The 12,913-nt window shown below is 41.6% G+C and overlaps 1 protein-coding gene across 2 annotated transcripts in view; it reads right to left on the bottom strand.

The window, feature by feature from the left end:
* The window catches only part of PDGFC (platelet derived growth factor C), a 191,516-nt gene extending 178,657 nt beyond the window's left edge, over positions 1-12,859 (bottom strand). For both annotated transcript variants that reach the window (XM_077753040.1, XM_077753041.1), the window contains exon 1: positions 12,235-12,859. In XM_077753040.1, the coding sequence (XP_077609166.1) occupies positions 12,235-12,352 (118 nt within the window). In that variant the 5' untranslated portion in view covers positions 12,353-12,859. The remainder of the gene's footprint in view (positions 1-12,234) is intronic.
* Positions 12,860-12,913: the final 54 nt, after the last annotated feature.

Raw genomic sequence — 12,913 nt, forward strand, 5'->3', positions numbered from 1 at the left:
CATTGATTTTTACCGAGGTTTCTTACACAATCTACTTCCTTTAAGGCCAAGTGAGCCAACCGTGATTGAGAGAAGTTGCAGAATGAATAACTGTTATGGTATCAACACAGAAATTACTTCGTTTCCTTTCCTCACTTCAATTTCCAAATTTACTGCTGGCTGCCACTGCCACTAGTCATCACTGCCAATGCAGGGCACCATGCATTCCCGTATTCCCGCCTGCCCTCCTCCTGGTGCTGGGCGACTCTGGCACAACCCTCGCACAACCCTCGTACCCATTTCAGAGAAGGTAAATGAATACCCTAATGTAATGAAGTGGCTCTCTAAAGCGAGACGACTTGGGAGAGGCTCTTTTTTTTTTTTAACCTAGGTCTCAAGTAAGACAAATGAATGTCACGGTAGGTGGGTTATAATAGCGGTTTTATTACAAGATTGGCAGAGTTACAATAATTGTAAATCATAACTGTTGTTGGATTTCTACTTTACATAGTCGTAGTTATGAGTCTGCTCTTGTAAGCCAGCACAATTATTTTACAATTAGTTTAGACATGTCTGAGCCCAGGAGGAAAATTTCAATTTCAGTCATCTTATTTTCCTTGAACACAACCCAGTGCTACCAAAAATCAGGTCAATTCAACTTTTCACACATGCGTTTCTAACCATTTTCCGAAGTTGATCACACTTACACATGCAAATGCTCAAAAGCTTGAGATTTTGTTTTCAAACTACAGTATAAAAGAGCAATAAAGGGATTCCATGCACTAGAGAAAAACAAACAAATAAACAAACAAAAAAGAACCTGGAACCTCACTTTCAGAACAGAACATGGTCATGATCCTATACAGCCTACTACACACCCCTGAATTTGGATTGCAAATCTATCACTTAAAACATCTAGTAAATGACCCAATTTGTTTACATGGCCCTGTACCTTTTTATGGCCCTTCCATAAAGAAGTTATTACATCCATTCCCTTTATTTTGTTTAAGTGTTTGAATGAGCCCCAGAACCACAAGCCACAGTTAAACAAGCTCTCCTTGGATGGACGTGGTCTCATATAATTCACTACTACCGGGGAAATGTTCAAAACAATGTTTGTAATTTGGAAACACCACACATTCCCATACACCAGAAGTATTTCCTGTGCTTTCTACAGTTTTAAATGTTCGGCAGATATATTAAAGAAGTCTTTTTTTTTTTTTTTTTCATTTTTCCAAGTAAAAGTGTGGCATTTGCACTTCTTCCAGAAGATTTGCACCTCTGAGTGTTTTGCTCTGGTAGGCTGGTCATTCAGAAATGGCTGTAAAGGAAGATGGCAGGGGAAATGTGAAATCCATACGCTCTAATTGATTTCCTAGGATGTAAATGTGAGTTCTAAAAGGAAACCATTTTAAAGCAGTTAGTTTAATGGGGTACCCAGCTGATGCCTATTAAAAGTTCTCAGCACAGACTAAAAATAAATTTTATAGCATGAAAGCAAAGCTTTTTTTTAAAAAAAAATCAACACAGAGATCATTTGATTTTTACATTCTTACTCTTGCTTATAAACCTCAAGCCTGCTAATATTCACAAGAAAAGATATTAAAACTTTTTCAAGGTTCAGTATTCATCGTTTAGGTATCTAGACTCTGTCAACATCTCTCAATATCTGAAGTGGGTTTTGACCTGGGAAACACCTGCTATTTTTAGACTGTTGATTTTTCTAGAAACAGTAAAACCATTTTGACTGCAGTGACTAACACAAAAACAGATCTGAGCCCAGCATATAGATCTCCAATATACATAAAACTGCATCTGAAATTATAAAAACACTAAGAGGTCTGGTCCCTTGTTTTTCGTAGAGGCAATTCATTTTCATGTAGAGCTCCAGAAAGTGAGTGTACTTCTGTTTATAAATAAAAGTCAGGAACAAAATGCATACTTACAGAGATAATGCTACTTATTGAATAAGAAACATCCCCAGTACCTTCTATTGCCTACAACATAAACATATTTTCAGTGGAAGAAATCTGCCTCCAGCACATTCCATCTCTGGCTCTGAATGTGCAGATCAATACTTTTCATACTTAAACTATCCAATTTTTTCTTGTTTTTATAATGTTTACATATCCAAAAATCCCTATGAGAAATACAGCTGAATCCGATCTGTCCTTTGAATGGGTAATCCGACTGTAAATCTCACTCTTGCAAGAGGGAGTCTTTAGTATGTACTTCCACAGAGCAATCTGAAAATGTTAGAAGCTACTGTTTTCCTGTGTTCTTAAACAACGTGCACATCTGAGGCTTACGTCTCAGGCTTAAAGTATGATAAGTCAGAAATGATGAACACTACAGGTTATCCTTGTTTTCCAGACCCAGTAAGAGATTTCCAGGAAGGAAGTGAATATTTCATTCTACTCATTTTGTTCACATCCTAATCACATTTTAAGCACATGTTCCTTCTTAGCACACTGATTTTAAATATCGCCTGATGTCACAGAAAAATCATAATGTTTTAATGACACCCAATTTGCATTTCTAATCACCTCAGACTATGAATGGGAATGGGAAACAAGCTGTGATTTATTCCTTAGTGGAAAAAAAAGGATAAGTAATAAGACTCTTTTAAAAGACAGATGTCCTTATAAATACCCAGCAAAAATAACTGCCAGAAACAACATGAGATAAGTACCACGTAAGTCCAACTTCTGTTGTTAATGGTTTCTGATCTCTGCAGTGACTCAAAAGGCAGGTGCAATGGCCAGCTGGGCATATTTAAGCACGGAAGCATATCTCCATCTTGCAAACACTGGAAAGCCTAAAATAGTATCTACTCACAAACGAGGCTTTCCTAGAATGCAAATAGCATAGCTTCAAAAAAAATGGCATGGCATCTAGAAAGCACATCCACCAAGATAACTCATTCTCGTCAAGTCCTTAACTACCACAAAATATTTCTAGCACTGTATACAAGGGACCAGAAGGAACCTCACTGGGGACGTGACACAGCTTCTCAAGGTAGAGTAGACTCACAGGAATTAATTTTCTACAAAACTCAAGAGCCTGTCCCTGAAAAGTGTTAAGGCTGTTCTCTTTGCTTCTTGCAAGGTAATAGCTTCACTACACTAATTCCATGTGCTGGAAGAGGGCTTCCTTTTACCACAATCTGTGGATCCCTCACCCAGCCTCATTCCGCATGCCATCCATTTTGTGAGTGAAGTGTGAAAATAGCTCTTTGTTTACAGAAAGAAAGCAATAGAAAGTGGTGTGGACACAGGCTTAGCTTATTTGGGTGTACCGGAGGCTGTACAGCCTGCCCTTCCAACCAAGTCCGAACATCCAAATGTGCATAATGACAGGGCGAAAGTTCTACCAAGCAGCAGCCAACTAGGCACACCAAAGCAGAACTCTGCTACTCCACATCTGCTTAGAAAGTGACTGAAAATAACTCACCCTCAAAGAGCCAGACCACCTTTTCTTTTAAGCGGTTTGTTTGGTGCAAACTCTGCAGGAAGTTCACACTGCAAACAGCATCAGGGCCTTTGAATGCAGCCATCAACGACACTTTGAACCCTTTTCTCGCCTCTACTCATATTCAACCTTAGATTCTTCCTGCCTCCCACACATGATATGCCTTCTCAGGCCTGTATTCTTTTGCAGAGGCTATTCCCTCCATCTAAAATGTTTTCCTCCTTTCCTCTCTCAGACCCCCTTCAAACCATGTCACCTCCTCTGTGGGAACTTCTCTCCCTGCGCTCCTTTCTCTTCCAGACACAATCAACCGTTTTGTCAATCAACGGAGGATTTTTGAAGTGACATAAAGCATTCCGTGTTCCCAGAGCACTCGGAGCACAGCACTAAACTGAACCATGAGAGAAAGGAAGGACCTGTCATCCTTCTTGGACACAGCTCCTCAAGGGCAGAACCGCATCCTATTCTTTGTATACCCAGCACCTAGTGCAGAGCTCAGCCAAGAGCAGATGCTTATAAATATGTGCTGAATAAAAACAATGTTCTAATAAAACATTAGACCATTTAACTCATGAAGGAAGAAGCATGTGACTAAGAGTCCTGGGCTTGGAGTCAGGCCTGGGTGCAAACATATACCAGCTATGAGCCCTTGGCTAAGCTACTTGGCCTAGTGAAACCTTGGTGTTTTTCCTCATACTCCATGGGGAGGTTATAAAGATAAGCTGTCTACTGTCTGCAAACACTGAGCCCAAGTGTGGCAACCAACAGGCCCTCATAGGGTATCATTATTAATCATTACAAAACCAGAGACCCACTGGGAGATCTTTTGACCCACCCACAAAAAATGCATCCAAATACTGCCCTTCCTTTGTCTCCCCTGAGAGCTCTTACTGGGGTCATATCAGGACACAGGACACACAGTAACAATGCAAATCTATATCCTCACCTTTACCATCAATGTGCCCGGTGCTGTTTGGGGATGATTGTATCCCTCAGAAAATCAGGTCCTCCATTCTCCACTCCCTGCAACAACCTAATACACACACCCTATTTGATTGAAAAATGGCTCAACTACTATCTGATAGGGTAAAAGCCAAGTACAAAAAAATCGTAGCTTGAAAGTAAAAGAGTAATTAAGCCTAAGACCAAGAAAGCAAAATTAGTGGAGCCAGTCTAGCAAAGATGGTGTGGCTTAGACAAAAGTCCAATATCCAGGGAGGAAGCTGTTCAGTCACCAGGGGACTGGGAATAACTGCTTAGAGATGGCAAATGAAATCTAAAGTGAAGTCAGATAACAGAATTGGCTCAGATCGACTTAAAATGTATTCTTGTACTTGTTGGGATGAGCACTGGGTGGTTATATGGAAACCAACTTGACCAAAATAAACTATAATTTTTTAAAAGTACAAAAATAAATAAATAAATAAACAAACAAATAAAATGTATTCTTGTGACATAAATGATAAAATGAGATGATACTACCCAAAAAAGTCACTCTTAATAACTTGACTTTAGTGATAAATGTAATTAGTATAAGTCCCTCTTTATAATCTTTAGCTCCTTTCATTCTCAGATTTAGAAATTTTACAAACAAAATTTTGGTCATTTAATCCTATTTCGGGCAAGCCATTCAACTCCGTACCTATGAATTTATTTCCTGATATTCCTGACATTCAAAAGAAATTTGAACCTTGGAATAGAACATCCTATACATTATAATGTAAATAAAAATTAAGATCACTCATTATATCCGTTCAAAAGAATAACAGGTTGCACTTTCTAGAGCCCGCTAAGTCACACTTATTTACTCATTCCCATGGTTCTTACATCAGGGAGACATCCTGCCAAATGAAATGCTCAAAATTATTGTTTAAAAAAAAACCTCCCTTGTGGAAATCAAGTATGCAAATGTCAACCATCCTCTTCATCATCTCTTAATAAACCAAATATTGAAATAAACACCCATGGATCTAGTACACCGGCTTAAAATAAAGTCTCGACATGTAATAGTAATAATTCTAAACATAGCATTTCAAGTTATTTGCCAAACTGTCAGATTTCTACCCCAACAGAAATACTGTACTATATATTAGCCAGAGTATCTGTTATTTTAATCAATGTGATTATTTTCACATTGTTTGCCTTAGTGTTCTTATAAGCTGTGTTTTAGGACCCTGGGTGTCTCATCTTCCTTCACAACCCACAAAGCATGCGACCCCCTAAAGTAATAAAGAATGGCTTTTACACAAACCCTCAGAATGTTAAACTGAGAACCCCATTTGCCCAGTTGGTTCTTTATAGAAGGACAAACATATCACCATATTAGCAGTTTAATACTGTTGCACTTAACAATGACCTTGATGAGATCACTTCAGCTCTCCAAGTCTCACTTTACACATAGGTGAGGAGAGCCTCTCGGGATCCTTCTAGTCTTAACATTCCACACACCATAGTTACTGCTGATGTCCAGCCTGCGCAACTTATCTGTAAGTTACAAGCAGAGGATGGAAGGCACACCTCTTTGTTGAGGCATGTTAGCCATCTAAAATTTACCATTATTCAGATCCTCAGTCCATATCACACAACACCGCATCTTTGGAAAATACAGAGGGAAGAGTGCACAGAAATGGCATGTTTAAGAAAGTTAGCAGCACAGTTCTAGGAAACCTACCCACTGGCTTGGTGCATGCTCACCTGGTAACACAGTATATTTACCAAGATTACAAAGTAGTACTCTGACTGGCACAACCCATCACAACCAATAAATAAACAAGTTTATGTTCCTATGAAAAATGTAAAACAATGTAGAAGTTCCAAGACCAAAAAGACATCTTCAAAGATGCCCTACTCTTACAGCCAACAGCATAGCCTTACTCTGATAAGGCACTACATCCAGAACCATCCAACAAATATTTATTGAGCGCTGTTCAATAAAATAAAAACCCCTGTTCCAGATGTTAAAACTCCAAGCTCCTGAAGACAGCAAGTTAGACGAGGTCCACATTCTCAGGGAATTCACGCACGCTGGGGGGGGGAGGGGGGGGTGGCTGGAGTACACTGACAACTACTAAATTAATTAATAAGAAGAATATCAAAAAGTGATAATAAGCACTACGCCGTTAGTCAACCTTGTTGTGATAGTGAGGGCTGACTAATTCCTATTAAGTGGTCGGTGAAAAGATCTCACTGAGAAAGTGATCCATTTAATTCAGACAACAGTAAGGTGCCACCCATCACATGCACCTGATCAGTGCTGCCCACAGAAACGAGAACAGCCAACAGAGGACTGCAATCCATGCCACTGTAGGCCTGGTCCCTATGCCTCATCTCACCTCCCAGGCCCCAACCCCTGGTGAGGTACAACAATAGCAGCTGCAAGAAAGAGGCTTTAGAAAGGCCATATCCAGGGTACCTGGGCGGCTCAGGCAGTTAACTGTCCGACTTTGGCTCAGGTCATGATCTCACACTTCTGTGCTGAGAGCTCAGAGCCTGGAGCCTGCTTCGGATTCTGTGTCTCCCTCTCTCTCTGCTCCTCCCCCGCTGATGCCCTGTCTCTCTCAAAAATAAATAAACATTACAAAAAAATTTTTTAAAAGGCCATATCTTTTCCTTACTCGAGATCCTTCAAGCCTCAGCCTGGCCTCAGCTGCCAGGCAGAGAGGAGATGAGAGGAGTGGAACTCCAATATGACTGAAATTGTCAGTAGCTAAATGTGTGAAAATGGGTAATAATCAATGTGGCAGGCTCAGTAACCAAACAGGAAGGAGGCCAGCAGGGTTGAAAGAGTACCTAGAGTTCCTGAACTATGTCAAGTACTAACCTTGTAGTTTCTGATTCACAGATGGTCAGTTTGTCCTAAAAGAGTAGCATTGGCTTCTTCCCAACCCATCAGAAGCATTTCAATATTTTAACAATTTAACAGTGGTAGTACTGGGGCATACCAAATAAAAGTCAGCCACTAGAGGGGTCCTTAGGAAATAAGAAAGACACACACACACACGTCACAGTTGGCAGAGGTGGTGGAGAAAAATAACACAGAGAGACTGTTTAATATATGAGTTATCTAGAGATGCCACAGCACTGTATAGATATTCTGGCTACCTGTGGTACTTCCAAATAAAATCAGAAACATTCAAACTAGGCCTAGTAAATAAAAGGACTTTTATGACTTCTACCTCTTTAGTTAACACAAATAGAAACCTATGGGGAAAATTTTAGCAATTTTGGAAACATTTTTATGGGGGGAAGGGAGTATGGACATTATCAACGCAACTATGTTGACTCAATTATTATTTACTTAACACTCATCGCATTATGATTAGAATTCTATTTCTACAAAGAGTGTGCAAGTTTGTAGATAAAGCAGAATTTTAGCACTCTAAAGGTTGAAAAAACATGAAGCGGAAAAGAATACAAAGAAGATCTGTTAAAAAATAAGTGTCAGGAAGGATGAAAGAGGAATGGACAATGCTAAGATTTTGGTGTCCAAGATGGAGCTCCCTAAGACGGCACCAACAGGGAACATTTAGGGTCAGATCCTGGTGTTTATTCACAAGTACCTAAAGCTTCCTACAGACCTGGTCACCGTTTAGAGGTAAGTACAAAATAGATTAAATGTAAAAGATAACAGTTGGTAGGAGGGAAATGTTACCAAACAATCAGAATGGGGCTTTTTTTGGCCACCTATCATGAAAAACAACATTCATCATTACATAATGACACTTTACTTCTTCAACTTCCTCAACAGTCTCAAACTGAGCACAGAACAAGGAGGAAGTTCTCTAAAAAAAAGGAAAAAAAACCTCTAAACAACAAAAATAAATGTCACAAAGGTCATGCACTACAACTTATAGACTAACTCATAGGAAGTCCCTTTAACACTCAGTCAGAGCGTATTTACTTCTGGACACCATTCTAGGGATTGTGATTCTCTCTTTTCAGTAAATCAGAGCTTTGAAGGGTACCCTTAAAAAGGGTAAAGGGAGTGGACACAGTTTTGTTAGACAGAGGTACATGGCAGGAGGAGCAGGAGCAAGCTGGCATTAAAAGAGAGAGAGGAGAGACAGAGAGAGAGAGAGAAGCCATAAGCACAAGATAACATACACTCAGATAAGCTTCACTAGATGACCACCTGTCTGCAGAGTAAATGGCCCCACAGGCCACAAAAGTTCTTGAGGAAACGAGCACATATAAGAAACGATTTTCGGGGCGCCTGGGTGGCTTAGTCGGTTAAGCGTCCGACTTTCGCTCAGGTCATGATCTCGCGGTTCGTGGGTTTGAGCCCCGCGTCGGGCTCTGTGTTGACTGCCAGCTCAGAGCCTGGAGCCTGTTTCAGAGTCTGTGTCTCCCTTTCTCTCTCTGACCCTCCCCTGCTCACGCTGTCTCTCTCTCTCTCTCTCTCTCCTAGAAATAAATAAAACATTAAAAAAAATCAAAAAAGAAAAAAAGAAACGATTTTCATAGAGATAACCCTAACTAATAGAGGGATATCCCAAATCCACACTCAAAACAGTTAAAGAAAATGAGAACAAGAAGCACATTTCAGGTCGGCACGGGTGAATTAAAATCACTTACCAATGCCACAAATGCCTTACTCCATCAACAACTTTGTGATTGGTGTCTATTTGGACTAGATGCTACAGAGAAAGTAAGCTTTGGTTCGTTGCGTTTTGGGATGTATATGATTCCTTCTGTTACAACGCAGGAGCACCATCCCAGAACTTGCCAGTTTCACAGTAGGAATTCTCCTCTGAGTGAGTGCACACAGATATTAGCAATTTTTCCTGTGGCCATTTAAGAAGTAGAGGTCAGGAACCCTATATAAGCCAGTGTTCTTCTTATCTTTTATCTCCTTCTTTAAGTTACATCTGGTGACCCTTGGTTTTTATGTAAGACTTCAGGGTTAGAAATCAGGCTGAAAATCAAGGACACAAAACTGACTTCTAATAATGGCGGATTATTGCTATTCTCACAACAAAGTGGCAAGAATTGCAAATAGCATTAAGCGAAAAATCAGGTGACTAATAGTAACAGGGTTAATGACACTGGTCCTTCAAAACTAATTTTGAAACACCTCCATATGATCCAATCTAAATCCAAATGTCTAGCATTGGCTATAGCAATCAGTTTCCATTTATTTATAACACCTCTTGGGACACCAAGTCGATACTGAAATATGGCAGTCCTGGGGATCTGATTGTGTCAACAGTTGAGACTTTAGAATACTGGAGAAAAGACAGTCTCATTGGGGAAAGGTCTTTGAAAGCAAGAATGAGCTCCTGTAGTCATAATAAATAGATCATTTTGGACACTGGGCACTTAGAAGACCTTTTGCAAAATGATGCAAGGCACCCAATGGACCAATGACATTTCTATGTGGCATTTCCAGAAGGGTCTGTACTTCCAGAACTGGGCAATCGTCAAAATTGAGAATAGCAAGAGGGCAATCAAAAATCAATCAGAACTTCCTATGAGGGCAACAAATACCCACATAAGGAAACAGAAAATTTGAAACCCCAAAAGAGATGAAGAGGAAGAAGACGAAGAAAATTCCAGCAAATGTAATGTGTTCACGTTCCAGGTGGAGCTTCTTTGGCACCTACCTGTTATCCTCAAATCTTGGAACCTTGAAGCATAGAATCAACCTGAGCATGTGCAGGAAAATAGCTCTATATTGCCCCCTAGTGCTGGACAGTCCCACTTCTCCTCAGGCTAAAAACAAGGTGAGTAGTTCCCCTACCTCTAAGTTACTTCCGGCTGCCAACCCTCCCAAGAGCTAAACATAGCCCAATCCTCTACCCACAGATTAGGAAACAGCCAGGCTATTTTTAGCATCATGCAACTTAGGAATGGAAATGGCCCAGCCTCTGATGGCAACAGAATGTGTGTGGCCTGGCTTGATGAACTCACCTCTCCTGAGGGTGTGAACCTACTCAGTAAAGTGGCCAAAGACCACATGAGAGCTCTGGGGCCCATTACAAAGTGATGATGGTAGGTGGATCCCAAGAAAGAATGACAATCAGAGGCACAAGTAGCAAAGGGAATCAGGAAGATGCCAGATGCCAGGATAAGCTTGATAAAACAGAAGCAGAAGGAGGAATGATAATGGCACAGGAACAATAAAAACAAAGAGAAGACAGAAGCCAGGAATAGTGTGCACTGTCATTTTAGAGAAGCTTGTCTAGTAAGAAATAGTATTTTGAACTGGACATTTATGTTACATGAAAAAAGAACAAAGGTTGGTCTGATCTGTTTCCTGCCAGGGTACAGCTGGTGCTGGGTCTCCTTTGATCACTTTCCCCCAGTCCTCTGCAGCTCCTGTGATTAGAGATAGATCCCTAGGCTGCCCTTTGATCAGCAGCTCCAGCAGCCTGCAGGTACCATGTGCCATCACATTCGCAAGTTGTAAGAAGCAACTACATTAACGTTGGCCGACAAATGTGATAATGTATATCTACTGCACATACAGCAAATACCAAACAATGTCTACAAAAGTCCCAAGAATCCTTATTTCATCTACCTCTGTACTCTAAAACTTTCTGTGCTTTCTTAAAGATGGACACTTCAGAGAGTTTAAATTCCAAGTTGAAGTTTCAAAACGCCCCCATACCTAAAGAAAAAGTTGCTGTGACTTAAAACTACAGCACTCAAGATACTGATTTTCTAGGTTATGCTGCTTGCGTTCATTTCGCGTGGTCAATAAAGTGACAGCATCCTTGCATTCTGAATAGATGGCATACAAAGCAGTAAAAACATACATTTCTTTTCAAATAACATTAAGAGCCACCACTTGTAAACAGAGTATTTAATATTCTAATTTTAGACAGCCTACATTAACATTGTGGTTTCATGTGCAGTATAAAATTTCTATTTACAAAGTATTCTCGAAAATGACTTCATAATGGTAGATCAAGAGAAAAAGAGTTTAGAAATTGAATGATGTAAATCATATGGGGTTCAGAGGCTAAGCAAATTACACACCCTGAAGCTGCCCTGGCTTTATGAAAGGAGCCTTTCTCCAGCTCTGTGCAATCCCAGCCCTAGGGAACTTGCATCTGAGAGTTTTCTAAACATTTCAGGTACACTTGAAAGCTGAAAGTAATTCTCATTTCCTATGCAGGATTAAGCCGTTTCCAGCACACACAAAATAGCAGTCATTCACCAACACATATAAAAACACACACAAAAAAGGTAAGGACTTCAGAGTACAAAGGCACATTTAAAAAAAAAAAAATAGAGCGCAGGAGAAATACATTTTCTAACTCTCCCCACAAACGTCCACACCGCCTCTTGACCTCCGTGTTTCCTATCTACTTACTGATTAATTGATGCCTTTCCACTTTGAGTGCTTCAATTAACGCGGCTGATAGATTTCCTCCAACACCCCCCTCCCCATGAAAAAGAAAAGCTGAGTAGAAAGTCAAACATGCCAAGGCTCATTCATTTTGCATTCATTGTTAGAGGCCGTTCTCGAACCTATAACTCTGGCAATGAAAGGCTCTGCAATGTGCGTTTGAACTGACGTTCACAATCGCTCCCAGAATGTCCTCTCTAAGTGAGCCAGCGGTGGCACTCACGTTGCCCTGTTACAGCTTTGGGGCAGCTCCCGAAGCTGCAAACTGCACGTAACCTCCTCAAGCCCATGCCAATGAACGCAGCGCGCGTTTGCATGGATAGAAAGGCGATTATACCCTCGCAGCTGGCGTACATCACACACTAACGCACAATGCCAGCGGAACATACACCGCGAGAAACAGGACGGGGGCGAGGGGGGGAAAGGCTCACCGTTCTGTTCCTTGTTGCTGGAGTACTGGAATTTGCTGCTCAGGTGGGACTCAGCCTGAGTCCCGTGTCTCTGGCCGGCCAGGGCAGATGTCAACAGGAGAAACCCGAAGAGGAGCATTTGGCTGACTGGGACGAGAACTCACTCGCGGCGGGCACTTTGGAAGCAGCTACTCCCGAGTCTCCTTCACCACCGCCAGGGGAAGGCAGGCTGCACTGGGGTGGAAGCGCCGAGCCTGCTCTGGCAGCAGAGAATCGCAGGGTAGTTTCCACATAATCCCATCCAAAACTTTTTCCTAGAGTCCTCTTCTGTGTCTCCAGTTTTTGAAAAGGATCAAAGCAAAACCTGGACCTGAACCAGTTTCCCAAGGTTTAAACAAATCCTGAGCTGTGCCGAAGTGGTGGGGGTGGGGGTGAAGGCGAGGGAGGAAAGAGGGGGTGGGGACGCGGGGGAGCCGGGGGAGAGGCGAGAAGTCGCCAGCAAGTTGCTGGGAGCACCTGTCAGTTCGGGGGACAGGACGGAGGCGAAAACTCCAGGGTCGCGCGAAGCCAGCCCCGAAGCCAAGTTGGCGGCGAGCAGTTTCTGATCAATAACAAAGCTGCCAATAGATGCGCTCTCCGGGCGCCCCTCTCCTCCGCCCCACCCCCACCCCCGAAGGAGGAGGGGGCAGAAGCAAGGCAA

The sequence above is a fragment of the Crocuta crocuta genome, unplaced genomic scaffold, assembly GCF_008692635.1.
Source record: "Crocuta crocuta isolate KB4526 unplaced genomic scaffold, BGI_CrCroc_1.0 scaffold591, whole genome shotgun sequence".
In the NCBI taxonomy this organism is placed as follows: domain Eukaryota; kingdom Metazoa; phylum Chordata; class Mammalia; order Carnivora; family Hyaenidae; genus Crocuta; species Crocuta crocuta.